The 20798-nt window shown below is 42.8% G+C and overlaps 1 protein-coding gene across 7 annotated transcripts in view; it reads left to right on the top strand.

The window, feature by feature from the left end:
* The first annotated feature begins 8799 nt into the window (after positions 1-8799).
* Positions 8800-20798, top strand: part of inppl1b (inositol polyphosphate phosphatase-like 1b) — a 31229-nt gene continuing 19230 nt past the window's right edge. Inside the window, exons 1-12 of one of the 7 annotated variants that reach the window (XM_054792272.1) lie at positions 8800-9657; positions 13459-13522; positions 15065-15206; positions 16337-16457; positions 16525-16665; positions 17496-17583; positions 17657-17734; positions 17875-18015; positions 19434-19548; positions 19626-19726; positions 19800-19902; positions 19961-20157. In XM_054792272.1, the coding sequence (XP_054648247.1) occupies positions 9521-9657; positions 13459-13522; positions 15065-15206; positions 16337-16457; positions 16525-16665; positions 17496-17583; positions 17657-17734; positions 17875-18015; positions 19434-19548; positions 19626-19726; positions 19800-19902; positions 19961-20157 (1428 nt within the window). In that variant the 5' untranslated portion in view covers positions 8800-9520. Of the gene's footprint in view, positions 9658-13458; positions 13523-14586; positions 14909-15064; positions 15207-16336; positions 16458-16524; positions 16666-17495; positions 17584-17656; positions 17735-17874; positions 18016-19433; positions 19549-19625; positions 19727-19799; positions 19903-19960; positions 20158-20798 lie in introns of those variants that run through there. The other 6 variants (XM_054792267.1, XM_054792270.1, XM_054792265.1 and 3 more) reach the window with 6 other exon arrangements.

Below are 20798 nucleotides of genomic sequence, written 5' to 3' on the forward strand. Positions count from 1 at the left end.
GAGTCCATCTGTATTCTTTGTATCTTTTTTTTTTTCGGAAAATGTCCTTGCTTGTTAACATCCCATTAGCTACTGAACAAAATGTCATCAGCGGTTGACCTTTAAAAATGTTAACACAAAACACCTTTTTATAGTTTTACACGCACAAAACAATTCTAAATGCATATAAATAACGAATGAAAGGGATAAATGAACATTTCAGCTTACGTTTACCTTCACTGAAGACGTGATTGTTCCCAAAGACACGATGTAGCAGCGAGACACCACACAGACTCCGCCTACCTGTTATGTCATGAGATTTTGCTGGGTTTCATGTGACGTCACATCCGGTTGTTGTCAGCCCCACCTCACAGAGATGGGGGCAGAGAAGCGTATTCCCGTCCTGAAGGCCTCAAGCACTTTCTTGAAAATTAATAGTGTTTCTCACCTTCTTTATCAAAATGCTGCCACTTGCATCTTTCTTTGGCTCCATTTGGGGTTACTGAGCGGAGAAACACTATTGAGTTCAAGAAATAAGTCATGGCAAAACAGGAAGGTGGTGGTGGTTGATATCACTGCCACATGGTGTCTTTGGGAACACTCACATCGAGAATCACATCTTCAATGACGGTAAAAGTACGCTTAAATGTTCATTTATCCCTTTCATTCATCATTTATGTGCATTTGGAATTGTTTTCTGCATGTAAATGTAAAAGTATAAAAAGGTGTCTTTGGCTTTCCGGAACAAATTAATTAGATTTACCATCCGACACTAACCAAGGTTCCACTGTGTATCTCAGAGGATACATATTACTTAAGATAAGCAAATGGGTCTAGCTAGTAAGATTACGTATTTTCTAAGTATTTTCAGATAATTAGTCTGTTTTAGAGGTCAGTTTTTGCAAATGCAGCCTGTGTATTCTTATTTATCCCCAGTTGCTGGTCAGTTAAATCTCGCGATAGTTTTGTGTGGCGTCATTTAGTCATGTGGTACGGCGCTACCAATCCCGCACCGCTAAGGCGGTGACACACACCACCAATATGGCGTCTTTTGCAGAGTGTACATGTGCGAGACGGCTGTGGAAGGATCACGTCTAAATGAGTTACAGGTCGATTCAAACTTCTTTTCACGGTCCGCTGTGTAATTCTGCTTTTAATGATTCGTATTCAACGTGTAGGAGGCTCCTACCGCGAACCGAATGGGGAAAACGAAAGAATGCATGATGATGTAGCGATTGACCGCGGAATTGGTACGTTTGGTACATTAGCTAGCCGCCTCCATTCATTTCAATGTACGCGGTTAGTCACCTTAGCGACCTTCATTCATTTGAATGGACGCGGTTAGCTTGATTCAAGTATGCCTTATTTCACCAAAATGCAACAACAAAACCTGCTGAAGGAATGGTTTAAATTGTAGCGATTGAACACATTTGTCAAAGTGCTGATGTACTTAAGCACTTTTAAGAAATGCTTTGTCTAATTTGAATATTATTGTTACTTGGATTATTAATTCTTGACTATTGTATATTAATTGTAACTGGTGTGTATTGTCTATGTTGTTGAACTGTTAATATTCCAGCATGTAATTCAGAATACAATGTATTTATAGTGCAGTTAGTGCTATTGTGTGCACACACGGGAATGCTAATTATTTTTGACACATTTTGTGCATGAAATATGCTAAAAGTCAAATGTTAAGGTATTTGAAGAAAACCGACATTGTAGCTTTGTGTTGTAGTTGACGAAAGATAGATATTGATGCTTCTTTGCAATAAACTCCTTACTCTAAAATGTTTTTGTCTCACTCCCATTGAATCTTTTTGCATTTTGAAGCTCCACTCAGAACCCCCTTAAGCTCCAACAAATGCAAAATGTACATTCTTGGCATTTTTTCAACTGCTCTTAACATTTTGATCAGGGATGTAGATCTTATGAAATCATTTTATTCTTAGAATAGCCATCCATTTTCTATGCCTCTTCTCATTAAGGTCGTGGGGGCATTCTGGAGCCTATCCCAGCTGACTTGGGGCGACAGGCGGGGTGCACCCTGGACTGGTGTCCAGCCAATGGCAGGGCACATATAGACAACCAATCACGTTCATACCTATGGACAACTTAGAGTCTCCAATGAAGCTAACATGCATGGGTTTTTTTGGAATGTAGGAGGAATCCGGAGTACCTAGAAACCCCCCCACACACGGGGAGAACATGCAAACTCCACACAGAAATGCCCAACGCAGATTCCAACCCAGGTCTTCCCATCTCCAGACTGTTACTGTGTTGGCCAACATGCTAACCACTAGACCCATTCTTAGAATATTCCAAGGACAAATAAAAAATAAAAACAAATACAAAACGAGCTGTGGTCCGAAAATGGCTACCAGGCTGCACTTTAAAAGTACAGTATGAGGCTACAGCAATACATGTTGTTTTGGGGGGTCTTGAGCTGAAAACCTTTTGGATTGCATCTTAAACTAAAACTACACAAAGAGAGGAAGATGCACCGAGGGCGACAGTAAATTTGACCTTTTTAAAACATTTGTAAAAGTTGAGAGGTACTTCAGTATTTCTCATGTACAAGATGAAAGAAACCACATTTTGGCACCTATGGAAGAGCACATTGTATTGTATTGTATTGTATTGTACTTTATTATTGTATTGTACTTTATTTATCCCACAGCGGGGAAATTCACCTGTTACAGCAGCAAGCAAGATACACAAGTAAAGAATACATAGTGACTACAACATGGTTCAGGTGGTGCAGGTGTTGTAGAGCCTGACAGCGGTCGGTATGAAGGACCTGCGGAACCTCTCCTTCTTACACCGTGGGTGTAACAGTCTGCTGCTGAAGGAGCTGCTAAGGGAACCCACAGTGTCATGTAGCGGGTGAGAGGTGTTGTCCATGATGGATGTCAGCTTAGCCAACATCCTTCTCTCCCCCACTTCCTCCACAGAGGACCGTCCAGGACAGAGCTCGCTCTCCTGATCAGCCTATTGATCCTGCTCCTGTCCCTGTCCGTGCTGCCCCCTCTCCAGCAGCCCACAGCATAGAAGATGGCTGAGGCCACCACAGAGTCATAAAAGGTCCATAAGAGAGTCCTGCACACACCAAAGGACCTCAGTCTCCTCAGCAGGTGGAGGCGACTCTGGCCCTTCTTGTAGAGGGCGTGGGTGTTGACGGACCAGTCCAGTTTGTTGTTAAGGTGAACACCCAGGAATTTGTAGCTGTCTACCAACTCTATGTCCGCTCCCTGGATGTTCACCGGTGTGAAGTGAGATGTTTTCCTCTGGAAGTTAATGATCATCTCCTTTGTCTTGCTGGTGTTGAGTACACATGAGGAAATAAGTTATTACAAATAATTAGGAACTAAAATTCCCTTAGAGATGCTGACAAGAAGAAGAGATGTCTTGAAGTGGAGGCTGCTTCATACATCCCAGCACATCAAGTGTGCCCTCTAGTGGCTCCCACCGGTACTGCATTGACATTACAGCCCTTTGATGAAGTCAGCACTATGATTTTTTTTAGCAATGCCATCTTCTTGTAGAAAAAGTCCAGTATTTTGGTTTGTGCTGAGAAATGAGCGACAGTTTGTTTTTTTGATTGTCTTTGTGTCCAAAGAAGGATTTAGACTCCCAAACAGTTTTCCCCCCTCTATAGGGTGATCATTTTCATTTCTATCAAATGATGTGGCATCATTTTGTTACTAATACATCACCCACTTATTATCAGGAAACATATTCAACATCATTTTCCCCCCAGTTTAGATCTGATGTGTTTTCAAAGTGTTCCTCTAATTTTTTTGAGTAGTGTAGAGATATATATATATATATATAATGTATGTATGTGTGTACTGTATATATATGTGTGTATGTGTATATATGTGTATATGTATGTACACTAGGTCCCCAACTTACGAACACAATTGGTTCCAGATGACCATTCTTATGTTGAATTGTTAAGTAGAGGAAAAGGTAGTATTACCAATGATATAGGTACTACATGTACGTGTATACATATACAGTATATGTGTATGTATGTAAATATGCTGTGTCCTCACCTTCACAGAAACCTGGCTGACGGAGGATATACCGGACTCGGCGATCCAGTTGGAAACATTTGCTGCTTACCGGGGAGATCGGACTTTAGCGTCTAGTAAACACAGAGGTGGCGGCGTCTGTGTTTACGTAAACAAACGGTGGTGCACAGACGTACAGACGATGGAAAAGCACTGCTCGCAGGACATTGAGCTGCTGATGGTGAAATGCAGACCTTTTTATTTGCCTCGTGAGTTTAGCGCTGTGTATTTAACTGCTGTTTACATCCCACCACGAGCTAACACTGCTAATGCACTAGGCCTCCTGCATGACATCATTGATAAACATGAGACCAAACACCCGGACGCTGTATTCATTATATCTGGCGATTTCAACCACTGTAACCTCAGGACTGTCCTCCCCAAATATTACCAGCATGTGAGCTTTCCCACAAGGGAAAATAACATCCTGGACCAAGTCTACAGCAACATGAAAGGTGCTTTGAAGGCTGTTCCAAGACCCCACTTTGGAAAGGCCGACCACATCTCCATATTCCTTTATCCAACATACAGACAACTTCTTAAACAAGCTCCCCCTGGTAAGTACAGCAGTTAAAGTGTGGAATGAAGAAACTGATCAAGTACTTCAGGACTGCTTTGGCTGCACAAACTGGGATGTGTTTAAAACTGCAGCGGGGAGGGAAGATTGTACTGTTGATTTGGATGAATATGCTTCTGCTGTTACTGGCTACATTAGCACATGTATAGAGACTGTTAGCACCACCAAGTATTACAGAAAATACCCTAACCAAAAACAGTGGATGAACTGTGATGTAAGTGCTAAGCTACGTGCTCGTTCGACTGCATTTGTCATGGGCACCGCTGAGGACTACAAAAAGGCCAGATATGACCTGAGGAGGTCCATACGAGAGGCCAAAAGACAGTACAGACAGAAGCTGGAGGGCTACTATTCCACCTCAGACCCTCGGCGCATGTGGGCGGGGCTCCAGCACATCACAGACTATCGACAGCGGAGTAGCGTAGCCACGTCCAGCCAAACCACACTTTGCCTTCTGGCTCAGCTCTCTCTTCACCACAACGGTCCGGTACCAGGGGCGGATCTAGATTTTTTGCAAAGTGGGGGTGTGGCCAAGGCCGTAGGCCGAGGAGCTGGAAATGGAGCGGGGGGTCTGGGGGCCCTCCACCCGAAAATTTTTAAAAATTAGACCTCATTTCCTGCAGTCTGGTGATATCTGAGGCCAATTTTCTGTCCTTAATTTCAAGTGTTTGTTATTTTTATCCTTGGAATATATTGTTTAAGCCAAAACATTCTATTTATAAAATTACCGGTACTAGGAGAAACCCATTTTAGCGTTTTATTGTGGCAAAAAAAATCGTGGGTGCCTCAAAATGGGGGGGGTCTCCCACACCCCCCTCTAAATCCGCGCCTGGGTACAGCGACCGCATTACAGCAGACGATCCACCTGTCGACCTCACGCTCCAACCTTCCCTCACTAGATGCTTGAACTCCTCCACCTGGGGCAGGACCTCATTCCCAACCCGGAGGAAGCAATCCACCCTTTTCCGACTGAGAACCATTCATCCTCGAGATCTTTTATTTCAGCCTGATAGTGGGATCCTTCCGTCTAAATGGTTTAAACTTGAACCTCACTTTTGTTCACTCGCAATTGCTATGATTTAAGGCTGCATTTTAATTTTATACCAAATTGAAAGGGAAAGTTGAACAAACACAATAAAGCAGTATACATAAAACAAAAATACAGTGGTGCCTTGGTTAGCATCATTAATCTGTTCCAGAAGGTCCAAATCAAAGCAAAACGGACTCTAACCAAAGCAAATTTTCCCATGCAAAAAGACGTAGCGTTTCAGATGGCTGAGGTTTTTGTGTGATCAGTGGTTTTATTCCCCCTCATTGCAGCTTTTGGTGCAAGTAGCATGCAAAATGTCTCGAAACAGTGGATGTTTGTTTCCAAGTCAGCTCAGGGGAAGTTAGGACAAGCTGTTCACGTCAGAGGCAGGAGAAAAAAGGAGCACTTGATTTACTCACCCACACAGTACACCAGTACACGGGTACCGTCATCTCGTTGGAGCATTTTCTTTCAATTATTCCCTGAGCTGTTTTTAATGTTACCGGAAGTATCACAGGGTTTCCCTTAGGATTTTTTGAAGCTGTGGTGGTGGGCTGCATGGGCGGTGCACTGCTGCCACTGCTGCATCTGCAATGTTTTTTTTATGACTTCTTTATTCATTAAATCATTTCACTTTTTTCAACTAGCAGAACATGAACCGAGAACATTGCAAAACTGTTCATGGCAAATTTGCTGAGAACACTGCCAACATTTAAATGGCACTTTATTTACAAAGCACACCTCCACTGGGTGTGCTTATTTGTCATTAAATAAAGTTGCCCTGTTTGAATAGAACGCTTAGAAACGTACTAAGAGGTGAAGCAAATATTCTCTGGTGAACTACTCAACATCAAGATGCCACCAGCCAGGCATGTAAACAAAGATTTTGACACCTTGACAGTCAAAGATAATGAAAAGGTGAATAGGAAGCTCATTTTGGCTTCCATTCAGCAAAGGCTTTGGATCTCCTTAAAGCAGGATGGACGCTGGTCTGCAATCTGAGCGCTTGAGTGGAGACACTTTGAGACAATTCTAGAAACGTTGAACGCAAACCCTTCATTTTGGAAGGGTGCAGCTCCTATAAGTGGAAGAGCCTCCACTCTGCCTGAATATTGTTATGCAAAGCAAGCCTTTTCCTTGTTTAGCGCACAGTTCACCACATGAGGCGTCACCAAACCCAAGTCACGTCCTCACGTAGCCCAAAAAACATCACACAGCCTCTTGCCTAAATCAGTCTCTTCCAAGAGTTGGGGTTGACGTACGTCTTTAAATACCATCTATCCTGCTGTTTTGCTTGAATTTGCTTTACCTCGTTGTGCCCATGTGCGAGGTTACACATAGTCCCTTAAGCTCCTTACGGTTAAGCCGGTGCCGTTTTAGGCCCACTCTTAACATAGACGGTCAACACTGGTCCTGGAAGGGATTGCCGGGTTGCCCCCACCACATTACATTACGTCTTAGTAGGCGCACTTCTTCAGCGTGTTAGATGCTTAGCCTGTCACCGCTTCCATGTTATTGCCGCTGAGCTGTGTGCAGCCGTGACATCACACAGAAATATCTTGGATTACCCCGGCAGTCAGCTCTTCACTGTCACTGGACCGTGGCACCGGTCATTGCAAAAAGCCATCCATGTGCGTACAGCATGTCTCACCAATGAAACACAGGGTTCTAGTCGAGTCAAGATCGGCAACCAGTCCAAGGAAGTTGTTTTCTAACGACCAGTTAGCCTTGCAAACACAATCAACTTTGTTTAGTTAACACAATGTGGCATTCATACCACAGGAATGTTGCTTTCTCTCGACCAGGCTTTCCCAAGCTTTGTCAGCCCGGCACCCAAATTAGAAGTTGGGTTCCTCCCCGGGACCCACATGTACTGAAATACATAACGTTATTGCCGTGACATCAATATATACACGCACATGACTGTACACTCATCAACATGGTAAGAGCAGCTGAACAATGTTGGATCTTAAAGGGATAGTTGGCATTTTTTGACATGAAGTTGTTTGACATCGCCATCATCAACAGAGACCTGCTGGAGACCCGTTGGAGACCTGTTGTTGTTGAGCTGCATAAGCAAGGCCTCTCTCTGGCAGCCACCATTGCTGCTGAGGTTGGACGCAGTAAGACACTCATTTCAACTGAACAAAAACATCCTGATGCCCTCAGTGGTACGCCAATTGTCATTGGGGGTACGTGAATAAAAATGAAAAACAATTAGCACCTAACACTCACGATTATGAGTGCACTTGAACGCCTCATAGCAGAAGGAAGGAAGGAGACACGGCAGGAAGTTGTTCATTGCTGTGTGAGAGTTGCATGAAGAAGTAAGTTTGATTATGTTGTGTTTCATCTTGAAGCACAATGGATGAAAGTCACTTCTTTGAAAAACAATCTTCTATATGATGAATGTAATGTCACGAGTAGCTGCATACACACGTGGAAACACACTGGATGCTGTTAGAAGGTAAACAGCTGATCCTTGGCGGCTCTAAATGTGTTTAAATGAAGTAGTTACTATCAGCCTAAATTGTTGCGTCTGGAAGAGCCCAGAAATGTCAGTGGCAGTCTGTGGTAGCACAAACGATTGCAGGATGCCCGTTGGGATACACTGTAGTTGTCTAAGACTGTGCCTTTCTGTCTTGAACACATCACACTTCAGGGATGGATCTATATTTTCTTTTACCGGGACTGAAGTTGGCGGTCGGCACGTTTCTGCTGAGTATGGCGAGAAGATGAGGAGCAAATATGAAGCCAAGCAGCTTCCCACTGCGTTTTCTAGCAGTCAAGAATGGAAGGAGGAGGGCTGAATAGGCGATGTTCTCGGCGGGCACGGGTTGATCATAACCATATGCTGGCTGCTTTGAAAAAACACTAGAGGACACTTGCAGAACGAAAGTCACTTAAGTCTATAAATAGGCTGTGAGGAAAATAGGGGCTTTGCCAGGCAGCACATCTGCAAAGTCATTTTTCAGTTTGAATGTCAGGAAAGAGACGGGGCAGGCCCTGAGGAAGGGAAGAAGAAAATAGGCGAGAGGAAGTGATCTGCTGTTTCACACACGGCTGGTGAAGTGTAGCTCTCTGCAGGAATGTGGAGTCACCTCCTCCATCCGTACGCCACGCTCTGTAATGGGGTCGTCTCTTCCTGCCTTCCACCCCCGCCCACCCCTCTGCTCTGACAACATGCCAGTGTGGACGGGACGCTTGCGCCAGCGTGAAAGTGAGACCCCGGGAGGAAGCCGCATCTGACCAGCCTGCCTCTGGACTGAATCTGGCCCCGAAGAAGACGAGTACAGTCATCAGCTGAACTTTTCTGGAGGGTGTTCCTATTCCCTTATAAGGCAAGGGAGCTCGGAAATCATTTGAATTAGTCTGGATTCTACTGGCATGCCTGTCTGCTTTTAGTGCCGACTGACTTGCATCTGGGACGCTTCAGCCACCGCTCTTTTCCGGGGTGTGTTTGTTTTGCTTTTGATTGTGCTACTTTTCCTGTTGTTTGCATGTTGGGTTTGTGTTCGTGTGCTGACATTTGCCTCCAGGGTGGCTGCTATTGCTCTTTTTTTCCCCCTCCCTTGCCCTGGAATACACAAACACACACCTGGCAGCCAAGAACTGGAACAGGGTCGCTCTATACAAGGAAGACTGGAGCTTTCAAACCTCACATTTAGTTGGATGGTTGTTTTTTTTCCTTTTCCGAGCAGCCAACGTCAGTGAGAGGGACTGTTAAAATACGTCGCACTGCATTCTTGCAGAGATGAGCATTATGGGACACTCGATGCCCCTGTGATACCTTCTGAATCCAAAACGCTCTCCTCATGTGGACTACCTTAACCGGGCTGGCTCTCAACATCGGTTGCCATGGCGACGGCAGCATGGTATCACCGTGACATCAGTCGAGTGCACGCCGAGGATTTGCTGGCACGAGCCGGGAGGGATGGAAGCTTCCTGGTGAGAGACAGCGAATCTGTGCCAGGAGCCTATGCTCTGTGCGTCCTGTGAGTACACGACCCTACCATTCATCCACGTGCCTGACCCTTGACCCATGCTTCACCCCATATTGTCTTTCTTAGAGATGCACAATATCTTTTTTTTTTTTTTTCAAACTCATAACTTTCTGCTTTTCAAGACCAATATGGTACCTATAACCTTTTTAAAAATGTATATTTAGCTGTGGTTTGTGCACACGTGGAGGTAAGAAGGACTGGAACTAATTAGTACCTGTTGATTAGTCCCAATGAAATATGATGACATCACTACTATCAGGAGAACCAGAGTATAGAGGGGGAGGACACCTGCTGTGCCCCAGCAAGGGGTCCTGCACCTTGTTTCGCAAGGTGGCTCTTTTTTGACATTGCTTACATCTTTCTCATGCAATCTGGATGAATTTTGTAGCAGCAACATAGCATAGCATGACCCCAAAGCCACATTCACAGTGACCTCATGTTTCACTCAGGCGATCAAAGGCCTTCAGAAAGGTTGAAGCTTCCAGCTGTTTTTAGCCTGGTGACGTCCTAAACGCTCCCTAAAGGCAAAACATTCTACTTCAAAAATGGTGGTCGCAAATTCAAGAGCGTTTGTCACAGAGTGACATGATAGGTTGAGGTGTGTGACCGGTTTGAGCCATACCCAAAACTCCGACGTACTGTCTGAAAGTGCTCTAGTTTCAAAGGAGGCGCTTAGGAATTTTAAACGAGTCATACGCCCAACATTTTTACCGCATGTCGACATTTGCAAAAAATAATTCACAGGCTTCACTCCCCTGACGAGCACAAGACGGTCAGACAGCAGATGTGCTACCGTGACTATCACAAAAACGTGACTTTCCCCTTCTCCTGACGCATGTGAGCCACTTCTAAAGCTTTGGCTCCAGATTCCCCGTTTCCCATCACACTCCTTCTTTCTTCCCTCGGGCTCCGTGGAAGAGGGCGGGAGCTCCGGTGACCACACTATGCTGACTGGTCCTCAGCCTGCGCCAGACGCATTCCTGAACACTGAGCTGGGCCGCCCGCACCCCTCCCTTGTCCCCTCCACCTCCCGCCACCCTTTTCTTCTGTATTCTCTCATTTAGGTTATTTTTGGGGTTGACTTTTGTACTCACTGGCCATAAGATTAGGTACACAGTACTTGCAAAAGAACCTGCCTTTTGAAGGCATATTAATGCTCAGTGGTGCATGACAGGGCATTGACACTAAATGATATTCTCTTTGTCCTTTAAGGTTAGCTTGCAGTCCAAAGTACAACTACTCCTGAAAACCATCATTATGTATCCCCTCTCATGCAACATATCATATGTCATATCATACGTCATATCATATGTCATATGTCATATCATATGTCATATCATACGTCATATCATATGTCATATGTCATATCATATGTCATATCATATGTCATATCATATGTCATACATCATATCATACGTCATATCATACGTCATATGTCATATCATACATCATATCATACGTCATATCATATGTCATATCATATGTCATATCATACATCATATCATACGTCATATCATACGTCATATCATACGTCATATCATATCTCATATCATACGTCATATCATATGTCATATATGTCATATCATATGTCATATCATACGTCATATCATATGTCATATCATATGTCATATATGTCATATCATATGTCATATCATACGTCATATCATATGTCATATCATATGTCATATCATACATCATATCATACGTCATATCATACGTCATATCATACGTCATATCATATCTCATATCATACGTCATATCATATGTCATATATGTCATATCATATGTCATATCATACGTCATATCATATGTCATATCATATGTCATATATGTCATATCATATGTCATATCATACGTCATATCATATGTCATATCATATCTCATATCATACGTCATATCATATGTCATATATGTCATATCATATGTCATATCATACGTCATATCATATGTCATATCATATGTCATATATGTCATATCATATGTCATATCATACGTCATATCATATGTCATATCATATGTCATATATGTCATATCATATGTCATATCATACGTCATATCATACGTCATATCATATGTCATATCATACGTCATATCATATGTCATATCATATGTCATATATGTCATATCATATGTCATATCATACGTCATATCATATGTCATATCATATGTCATATCATACGTCATATCATACGTCATATGTCATATCATATGTCATATATGTCATATGTCATATCATATGTCATATCATATGTCATATCATACATCATATCATATGTCATATGTCATATCATATGTCATATCATATGTCATATCATACATCATATCATACGTCATATGTCATATCATATGTCATATCATACGTCATATCATATGTCATATCATACGTCATATCATATGTCATATCATATGTCATATCATACGTCATATCATACGTCATATCATATGTCATATCATATGTCATATCATTCGTCATATGTCATATCATATGTCATATATGTCATATCATACGTCATATCATATGTCATATCATATGTCATATCATACATCATGTCATATCATATGTCATATCATACGTCATATGTCATCATATGTCATATCATATGTCATATCATACGTCATATCATATGTCATATCATATGTCATATCATACATCATATCATATGTCATATGTCATATCATATGTCATATCATACGTCATATCATATGTCATATCATACGTCATATCATATGTCATATCATATGTCATATCATACGTCATATCATACGTCATATCATATGTCATATCATACGTCATATCATATGTCATATCATATGTCATATCATACGTCATATCATATGTCATATCATACGTCATATCATATGTCATATCATATGTCATATCATACGTCATATCATACGTCATATCATATGTCATATCATATGTCATATCATATGTCACATCATATCACACAGGGCATTGACACTAAATGATATTCTCTTTGTCCTTTAAGGTTAGCTTGCAGTCCAAAGTACAACTACTCCTGAAAACCATCATTATGTATCCCCTCTCATGCAACATATCATATGTCATATCATACGTCATATCATATGTCATATGTCATATCATACATCATATCATACGTCATATCATACGTCATATCATACATCATATCATACGTCATATCATACGTCATATCATACGTCATATCATATCTCATATCATACGTCATATCATATGTCATATATGTCATATCATATGTCATATCATACGTCATATCATATGTCATATCATATGTCATATATGTCATATCATATGTCATATCATACGTCATATCATATGTCATATCATATGTCATATATGTCATATCATATGTCATATCATACGTCATATCATACGTCATATCATATGTCATATCATACGTCATATCATATGTCATATCATATGTCATATATGTCATATCATATGTCATATCATACGTCATATCATATGTCATATCATATGTCATATCATACGTCATATCATACGTCATATGTCATATCATACGTCATATCATATCTCGCGCTGGCCTCTCAGGTGACTGATGAGGTTTTGTGTGTGCTTGATGGTGTTTTTTTCCCTCATCGTGGAGCATTTTGTACAACTAGCATGCAAAATGAAAGTGAATGTTTGTTTCCAAGTGAGCTCAGGGGAAGGTAACGTCACAGGCAGGAGAAAAAAGGAATGCTTGACTTGCTCCCCCCACACAATACAGGTAATCTTGCCTCAATGGAGTGTTTTTAAAAAATGATCTTTTAAATGTTTCCCTTCTATAGATTTCAACGCCATGTTCACACATATCGCATCCTTCCTGATGGAGACGGCCTCCTTGCGGTGCAGGTGAGTGACATCATTGCATCAGCTGGCGTAGAAGACCAATGGAAAGCCTCCGAAGCGTCCCTGCCCCCAAGCTGGAAAACAAAGATATGACCAAATCATGTCAGCAACAGAAGATCTTCTGTTAGCTTTGCAGTAGCTTTGTTGTTCCAATGGCATCTCCGCCGTGTGTGTGCGCTCACATGCTTGGAGGATGAGCTCAGCGGCTCGGAGAAAGATTTGTTTTCATGTGTCACGCATTCTACCCCCACACGAGGTCAATGACCAGTGGGTGTGTGCTTGTTTGTTGTTGTTTTGCAGAACCGTGTGTACGCTCTGCATGATAACAAGCCAGCTCGGGTCTGATGTACTAGATGGCATCAAGTAGCACAATGAAATCAAATCAACATGATGAGTGGCAAGTTTAGCTAGAACTTATTAAAAAAAAGTAATTTCAACGCTTCTGAATGCTCTGCTTTCAAAAGACCACCGAAAACTTGGTTGCTGGTTCAGTTTTTCCACTGCCATCCGTGCACAACTCCCAGACATTTCCCCCCTCCCTGACAACACACTCACTTTCCTGTTTTCTTTTTTTCCAAGTCAGCCACTGAGATATTTTGGGCCCACTTCTGTCCTCCACTGTCTTGTATTACATTTCCAATCTTTTAAAATTGCATTTCAAGAGATATTTGTGCGTATGAAATGCTATTTGAGGCGTTCCAGTACCCACCGTGGGCCACATGGCAGTGAGGGTTGCCCTCAGTGTTCACCGTGTTCATCTCATTTTCACTTTGTGTTGCTTTACCAACAAACTTGCATTGAAAGAAGTCAAAGTGTCGAGCAGAACTTAGTATTCAAATACAATAATTATTCATTCATATTTAAAATTTGAATTTTAGATTGGATTTGACAACAAAAAATAAGAACTTTTCTGTCAAAATTGACATACATTTAGCAAGGATTTATATATTTTTTATTTAAGATAATACATACTTTTAAATGTGTAAATGTATTTTGTAAAAATCACAACAATAAAGAAAAATGTATAGTTAAAAAAAGCTATTAAAAGTAAAAAAAAACAAACAAAACAATTAAATTAAAAATATATACACATTTGAAAAATAATAATAAAATAATACGTCTTTTTGACATGCATTTTGGTGTTTTCTAACCAGCAACACCAAACACATTTTATACTAGAATCAGTGTTCAAACAATGTTAGCCACCTGGAAGAGTGTCCGCGGAGGGACTGGAAGGGAGGCTTGCTAGCTGGCGTCCAGCAGCCTGGAAATAGTGCGCACAATCTGGCAGAAAATTGGCGATGGAGCTCAAACAGTGCAGCGAAATGATGGGCGCATACAAGAATGTCTTCATGCATGCTGATTGGGTGTCAGAATGCAAATAGACAGGTTAGCGTCATTATTTCCATGATGCCTGATGCTGAAATAAGTTTTCACTGCTTTTCCATCGTCTTGTTGGCAACTATTTTATTTCTTCATGCATCACACCACGCACGCTCACGCAGTTGGAGCAAACCATGTAATGTGTGTGTGTGTGTGTGTTAGCAGACCACACAAGGAGTGCAGGTCAACTGTTTCCGGACACTGGAAGACCTCGTTTTGGGATACCAGCACCCTCACAAAGGCTTGGTCACCCCTTTGCTGTATCCCGTGCCCCGTGACGCCGACACAGGGGACGAAAGCTCAGGTGAGACCTCACCAGTTCTCAACGATTTTTCAACCGTGTTCTGTCTCAGAGGTCCCACAGTAGTGCAGAGGGTGTGTGATGGCGCCGAGTGATTCAGTAGAGAGACTGGAGCGGTTAGCTTTAGCCATGCAATCCTGAGAAGATGCTAACTTGGACGTTTCTATTCTTTCACATTCATTTTTATTGGCTCCACGGCGCTTTGCTACTGGTCCAGACTCCCCTCGGTCTGTAACACATGCATGTCTGTCTTCCCCCCCTCCCGAGTGGCTTCACTCTGTGCCTTGGTTTCACCACCTAGACAAAAATGGTGAACGTTCACAGAGATTGTAGTTTACCGCATCCCAAGAGAAATGCTACACTTTCATAGTTGAAAAGCAAGCATTTCAAGAAATACTCCAAACGTTTTATAGACAGTACGAATTGCCCGTGAGAAAACGTCCAGTCCACAGAGTTAAAGATGACATATTACAGGAAATATTGCATTATTATGATATATTCTTATATACAGTATTATCTAGTGGTGAATGATAATTATTGGGCATGTAAACCAAACATTCACTTTCCAGGGAATACATTTTGCATGCCAGAGACCTCCATGGTGTCACACCGGCCACACGGAGTGTGTGCCCGAATACAGTGCACCTTGCTGGGCCACAGCAGGTGGCTCCTCCCCCTCTATACTCTGGTTCTCCTGATAGTAGTGATGTGGTAGTAGTGATGTCATCATATTTCATTAGGACTAATCAACAGGTACTAATTAGTTCCAGTCCTTCTTACCTCCACATGTGCACAAACTACACTTCCATCTACATTTTAAAAAGTAGATATACAAAAAGTTATTGGTTATCGATACCATATCCACTATGGTGCATGTGTAATCGTATCCACATTAGTGGTTTATTTGGCCTCCTAAAATGCTGACAATAATATGGTTTAGCATCAATTTGTGGGACAATTAACGTTTGAAAACACACCTGCGTTGTTTTGTGACTTGGTTAAATAAAAATGTTCGTCCAGTCATATTTTTTTCTGTTGTACTTTAAAGAAATGAGTGTTAAATTGTGGTGTCTAGGGACACATATTACTAGAAATGGGACTTTTAAATACGCGACACACTTGTTGCATTTCAGACGATGAGAAGACGCCACAGAGTTTAGTCCCTGTCAACACGGTGACCTTCACCACACCACCGGCAAAACCGCACCCCCATGCTTTGTTCTTGGATAAGTTGCAGGAGCTGAACACGTCAAGGTACGATTCCTTTTTCTACGATGGTGTCGTGGTGTTAGTGTCTCATGTTTCCTGGCCTCTTTTGCAGTACTGCCAGTGATGTCATCGCGCTGCTCAACGACTATTTCTTTAGCCAGCTTCCCCTGGACATTGAGAGCGTGCGCAAAGGGGCCACCACCCTGTGTCACCTCAAACGGACGCTGGGGGCTGCCTGCCAGGGCCTGAACAGGTCAGTGTTTGGATGGAGACCAACGCTTTTATTCTTTCTTGCTTGTTTGTCCACACCAGTACCACTCACATGCCACAACATCAGCCACTCTGCACTCTAGAGTCTCTAGTCTCTAGTCGTACTCATCAGTTCATGCTCAAATACTAGGTGGGACGCAAACCAGTCAGACTAGATAGAACAGCTCTAGTGTAGAGATCATATGTTCATTCTCAAAGACTAGGTGGGACACACTAGCAAGACTCGGTAAGAACAGCTCTGGTCTAGAGATAATCAATGCTCAGAGACTAGATAGGACAGCTCTAGTCTAGATATCAGTTCATGCTCAAAGACTAGATAGGACAGCTCTAGCCAAGAGATCGTCAGTCCATGCTGAAAGACTAGATAGGACAGCCCTAGCCAAGAGATCGTCAGTCCATGCTGAAAGACTAGGTGGGAAACACACCAGTCAGTCTAGTCTCTAGACTAGAGCTGTCCTATCTAGTCTGAGTGGTGCATGATGAGAAGTGAAAGGTCTTTCTAAGACAAGGTGAACAGTCCAGTTTCCATCCATTCAGTGCACTTTGTGTGTATGCTCGCGGCCCCGCCCCCACCCACCGAGACAAAGAGACTGTATGACTGACAAACAGGCTCACTCCCATCATGCCAACGTGCTGAAAGCAATGCACAGAGTGAACCGCTTTCATTTGCTACGATCTCAGGCCTGGTGCCCCCCAGACTTTTTTTTTTGCTGTGTGATAAATCCTGTTTTAATCTTGTGACACCCCTCGTGTTGGTCATTGTAGCGTGTAGGACATCTTCTGGGATGTAACGTGGGTGCTTGTTTCCTGCAGTGAGATTGACCTGACACTCTCAAGTCTGGAGACCCTGGCCAACGTCTTTGACCATCCCAGCTGCTCTTTGCCAAACACACACTCTCAGGTTTGATACTTGATCGTTATCTTTGGCTTCCAAAGGGACTCTTCTAACTGTGTCACATCTGCATGGAATCAAGAGTCCAGACAAGGAGGTCGACACCTTGTTGTGTAAGATTTCAGCTTTGGTCAGCCTCCTTTCTTCGCTGGAAAAAAAGGTATGTACACACGCGTGTGTGTGTGTGTGCGTGCGTGTGTGTGTGTGTGTTTTATAACTTACCAACAGTCCGTCTGTTACTTTCTCCTACTGACAGACCACCCAAAATGACTGTTGACATGTGCTCTCCTGTCTGTGAAGGTACTTAAGGCCCTGCAGGACGCAGTAACCAATCACAATCTGGCTGTGCAGCCCAGCCCACCTCCTCCGGAACCAACACCCACCATTGCCACTTCTGCCCAGAGCCACGGGCATCGGCAGCTGCCAGTCCACTCCTTCCAGGTAACTGACATGTGCACCTGAGACAGCATCTTGGCTCCCATTTTTGCAATAGATACCTAAAACTGCAGAGCATTCCTTTCATGTAAAGCACATGTGTCAAACTCGTGCCCTGGAGGGCCGAGACGCTGCAGGTTTTCTCTCCAACCAGTTTCTTCAGCAGGTGATTTAATTGATGAGCTCCGTCCCTCAAACTGAAGGTGTTGATCATTAAAATCAAATGTGCACATTAGCACTCAATAAGTCATCAAACTTACCTTCATGCATTCCCACATAGTATCAGCATTTACACCACATATGAAGTGAAAGAAAAATGGTCAAATACAGTAGTAGTCTATCTGTGCGGCATGAGATCAAGTTAGCACACCCACAATGGACATGCGTCGAGTGAGACGGATGTAACAGAGAGAATCCGGCCACTTTTCAAAATAAAACATAAAAAAAAAAATGAAATAATGGAAATTATTTTTTTTCTGTGCGGCCCGGTTCCAAATGACTCACGGCTCACGGGGTTGGGGACCACTGATATAGAGGATCTTTGACTAGTGTTTTTGCAGTAGGTCTGCAAGGACAGCAGTTAGGATTGTGGATGATGGACAAAACTCCAAAACAGCAAACTGTGTGAAGCTTGAGGAGGCGTTGCTTTGACAGGCTGAGGCAGCAGGAAGGACTGATGGAAAGAAGCAGATAAAGGCATGTCTGGAGCACAATAGAAACATTAAAACATTCGCTCATGGCTTCAGACGTGTTGAAAGCTATTTCTTTAATCGCCTTTTGTCCTTTCTTTTTTTAAGATTGCACAAGAACCCAACATATTTTGATGCAATTCTGACTAAAAATGCAATGTGATTTTACTGTACATGAGTGGTTCCAAACGTTTTACAGTAGAGTACCCCTTCAGACATTTCACCTGAAGCCATGTACTCCCTACTCCTGCACACGTCAACATCATAAACATCGTGGCGTCACACCGGCCGCTCGGAGCGTGTGCCTGAATACAGTGCACCTTGCTGGGCCACAGCAGGTGGCTCCTCCCCCTCTATACTCTGGTTCTCCTGGTAGTAGTGATGTCATCATATTTCATTAGGACTAATCAACAGGTACTAATTAGTTCCAGTCCTTCTTACCTCCACGTGTGTACAAACTACACTTAGATCTAAATGAAAGAAGTAGATGTGAAGACGTTATCGGTATCATATGGGTTTTATTGGTATGGGTTTCAACAAAGACGGTGCGTCTTGTTCCTTGGAAACAAGCATAATGTGGGCTGACGGACACTGTAGCAGTTGGCTCTGCTGGGTGTTATTCTACCTGAAAGCAGGAAGAATGTGCTACTTTTCCAACTTTTTGGAGCTAATAAGTTGTGCCACAGCATTAGCACCAAGGGTGTGATCGCGTAAAGGATGTCTTCGTGTTTCCAGGTAAAGATGCTGCGTTACGGCAGGCAGACGGTGTCAGTGGATGTGAGTGCAGGGGTGCTGCTCTTTGACAGGAAGTCCAGCCCATTGGATGTAGAGCAGGTCTCACATGACAGAGGTGACATGATTGTGTGTGTGTGTGTGTTTATGCATCATCTGCCTTGTCTGATGGTTTTGGGGCCTCTCATGCATCAGTCCTTCAGGTTGTCAAGTACCAGAGTTGCCCTGCCAAGGTACGCGTGGTGATTGACAGCCATCGCAATGCACCACGCGAGATGATATTTGAGAGTACGCGGGTAAAGCAGGCTTCTCTCTTTGATGATTGGCTGGATTCCTTTGTTTTGCCTTCATGTGTGTTCTTGTTTTTAGAAGGGCGACGCCTTCTGCCAACTCCTCCAGCTGATGAAAACGAGGCATTCAAAGCTCAGCCAACCCGACGTCATCTCTGTTTTTGTTGGCACGTGGAATATGGGTAAGCACAGCAAAAGAAGCGTCACGAGGAAGATCACTACAAGGACTTTTGTGAACAGGTGGCTCCCCTCCGCCTCGCAGCCTGCAGTCATGGGTCACCTGCTGTGGTTTGGGACACACCCCTGACGAGTTTGTTGCCTCGCTGCCTCATGACATCTACGCCTTGGGCACGCAGGAGAACCCGCAGGGGGAGAGGGAGTGGGCGGAGCACATTAGAGCCACCCTTCGCAGCCACACCCACATCGACTTCAAACAAGTACATGACTTCCTGTTTTTATAGCAGCCAAACGCTACTAAGATGCACGTACACATTCCTTGCTAAATGCTAACCTTTGGTCATTGAATTTGCAATAACAATAATAACAATAACATAAATAACAAAATAACAATTTATTCACAAATATGACATCAACTATTTACCATTTTCATATTTGGAACTGAACTGTGTGTGTGTGCACGTGTGTGTGCATGCACATGTTAACATGTTAAAATTGCTGTGAAGTGACATGCATTGGTGGGGAGTCGCATCATCACCTCTTTTTGCCTCTCGCACAAAAAAACGTAAAAGACGTCTAAATACGTTGTTGGGATCGGGCGTTAGCGTTGATAAAAACATAGAAATAAGTCTTTGGTGTTGAATGTCTGAATAATTGAATGAATGAATGAATGAAATAAGTGGCTTGCATGCTTTATGCTCTGATATGAAGAGCACAACTTCTTCAAATTTACCAGACACATTGGGTGAATTTGCACAAAGTATCGGGTGGGTGTCGCCGATACCAGCCTGAACTTTACTCCGTATCTTGACTTTATGCCAACTTCCCGTGTTGAGTATGAAAGAAAAAATCTGGTTTTGGTCTGATTTTTCCGACAGAGTATTAAGGCTACACTGGGGAA

This window comes from Dunckerocampus dactyliophorus, chromosome 11 (genome assembly GCF_027744805.1).
Source record: "Dunckerocampus dactyliophorus isolate RoL2022-P2 chromosome 11, RoL_Ddac_1.1, whole genome shotgun sequence".
NCBI classification, from domain to species: Eukaryota; Metazoa; Chordata; class Actinopteri; order Syngnathiformes; family Syngnathidae; genus Dunckerocampus; species Dunckerocampus dactyliophorus.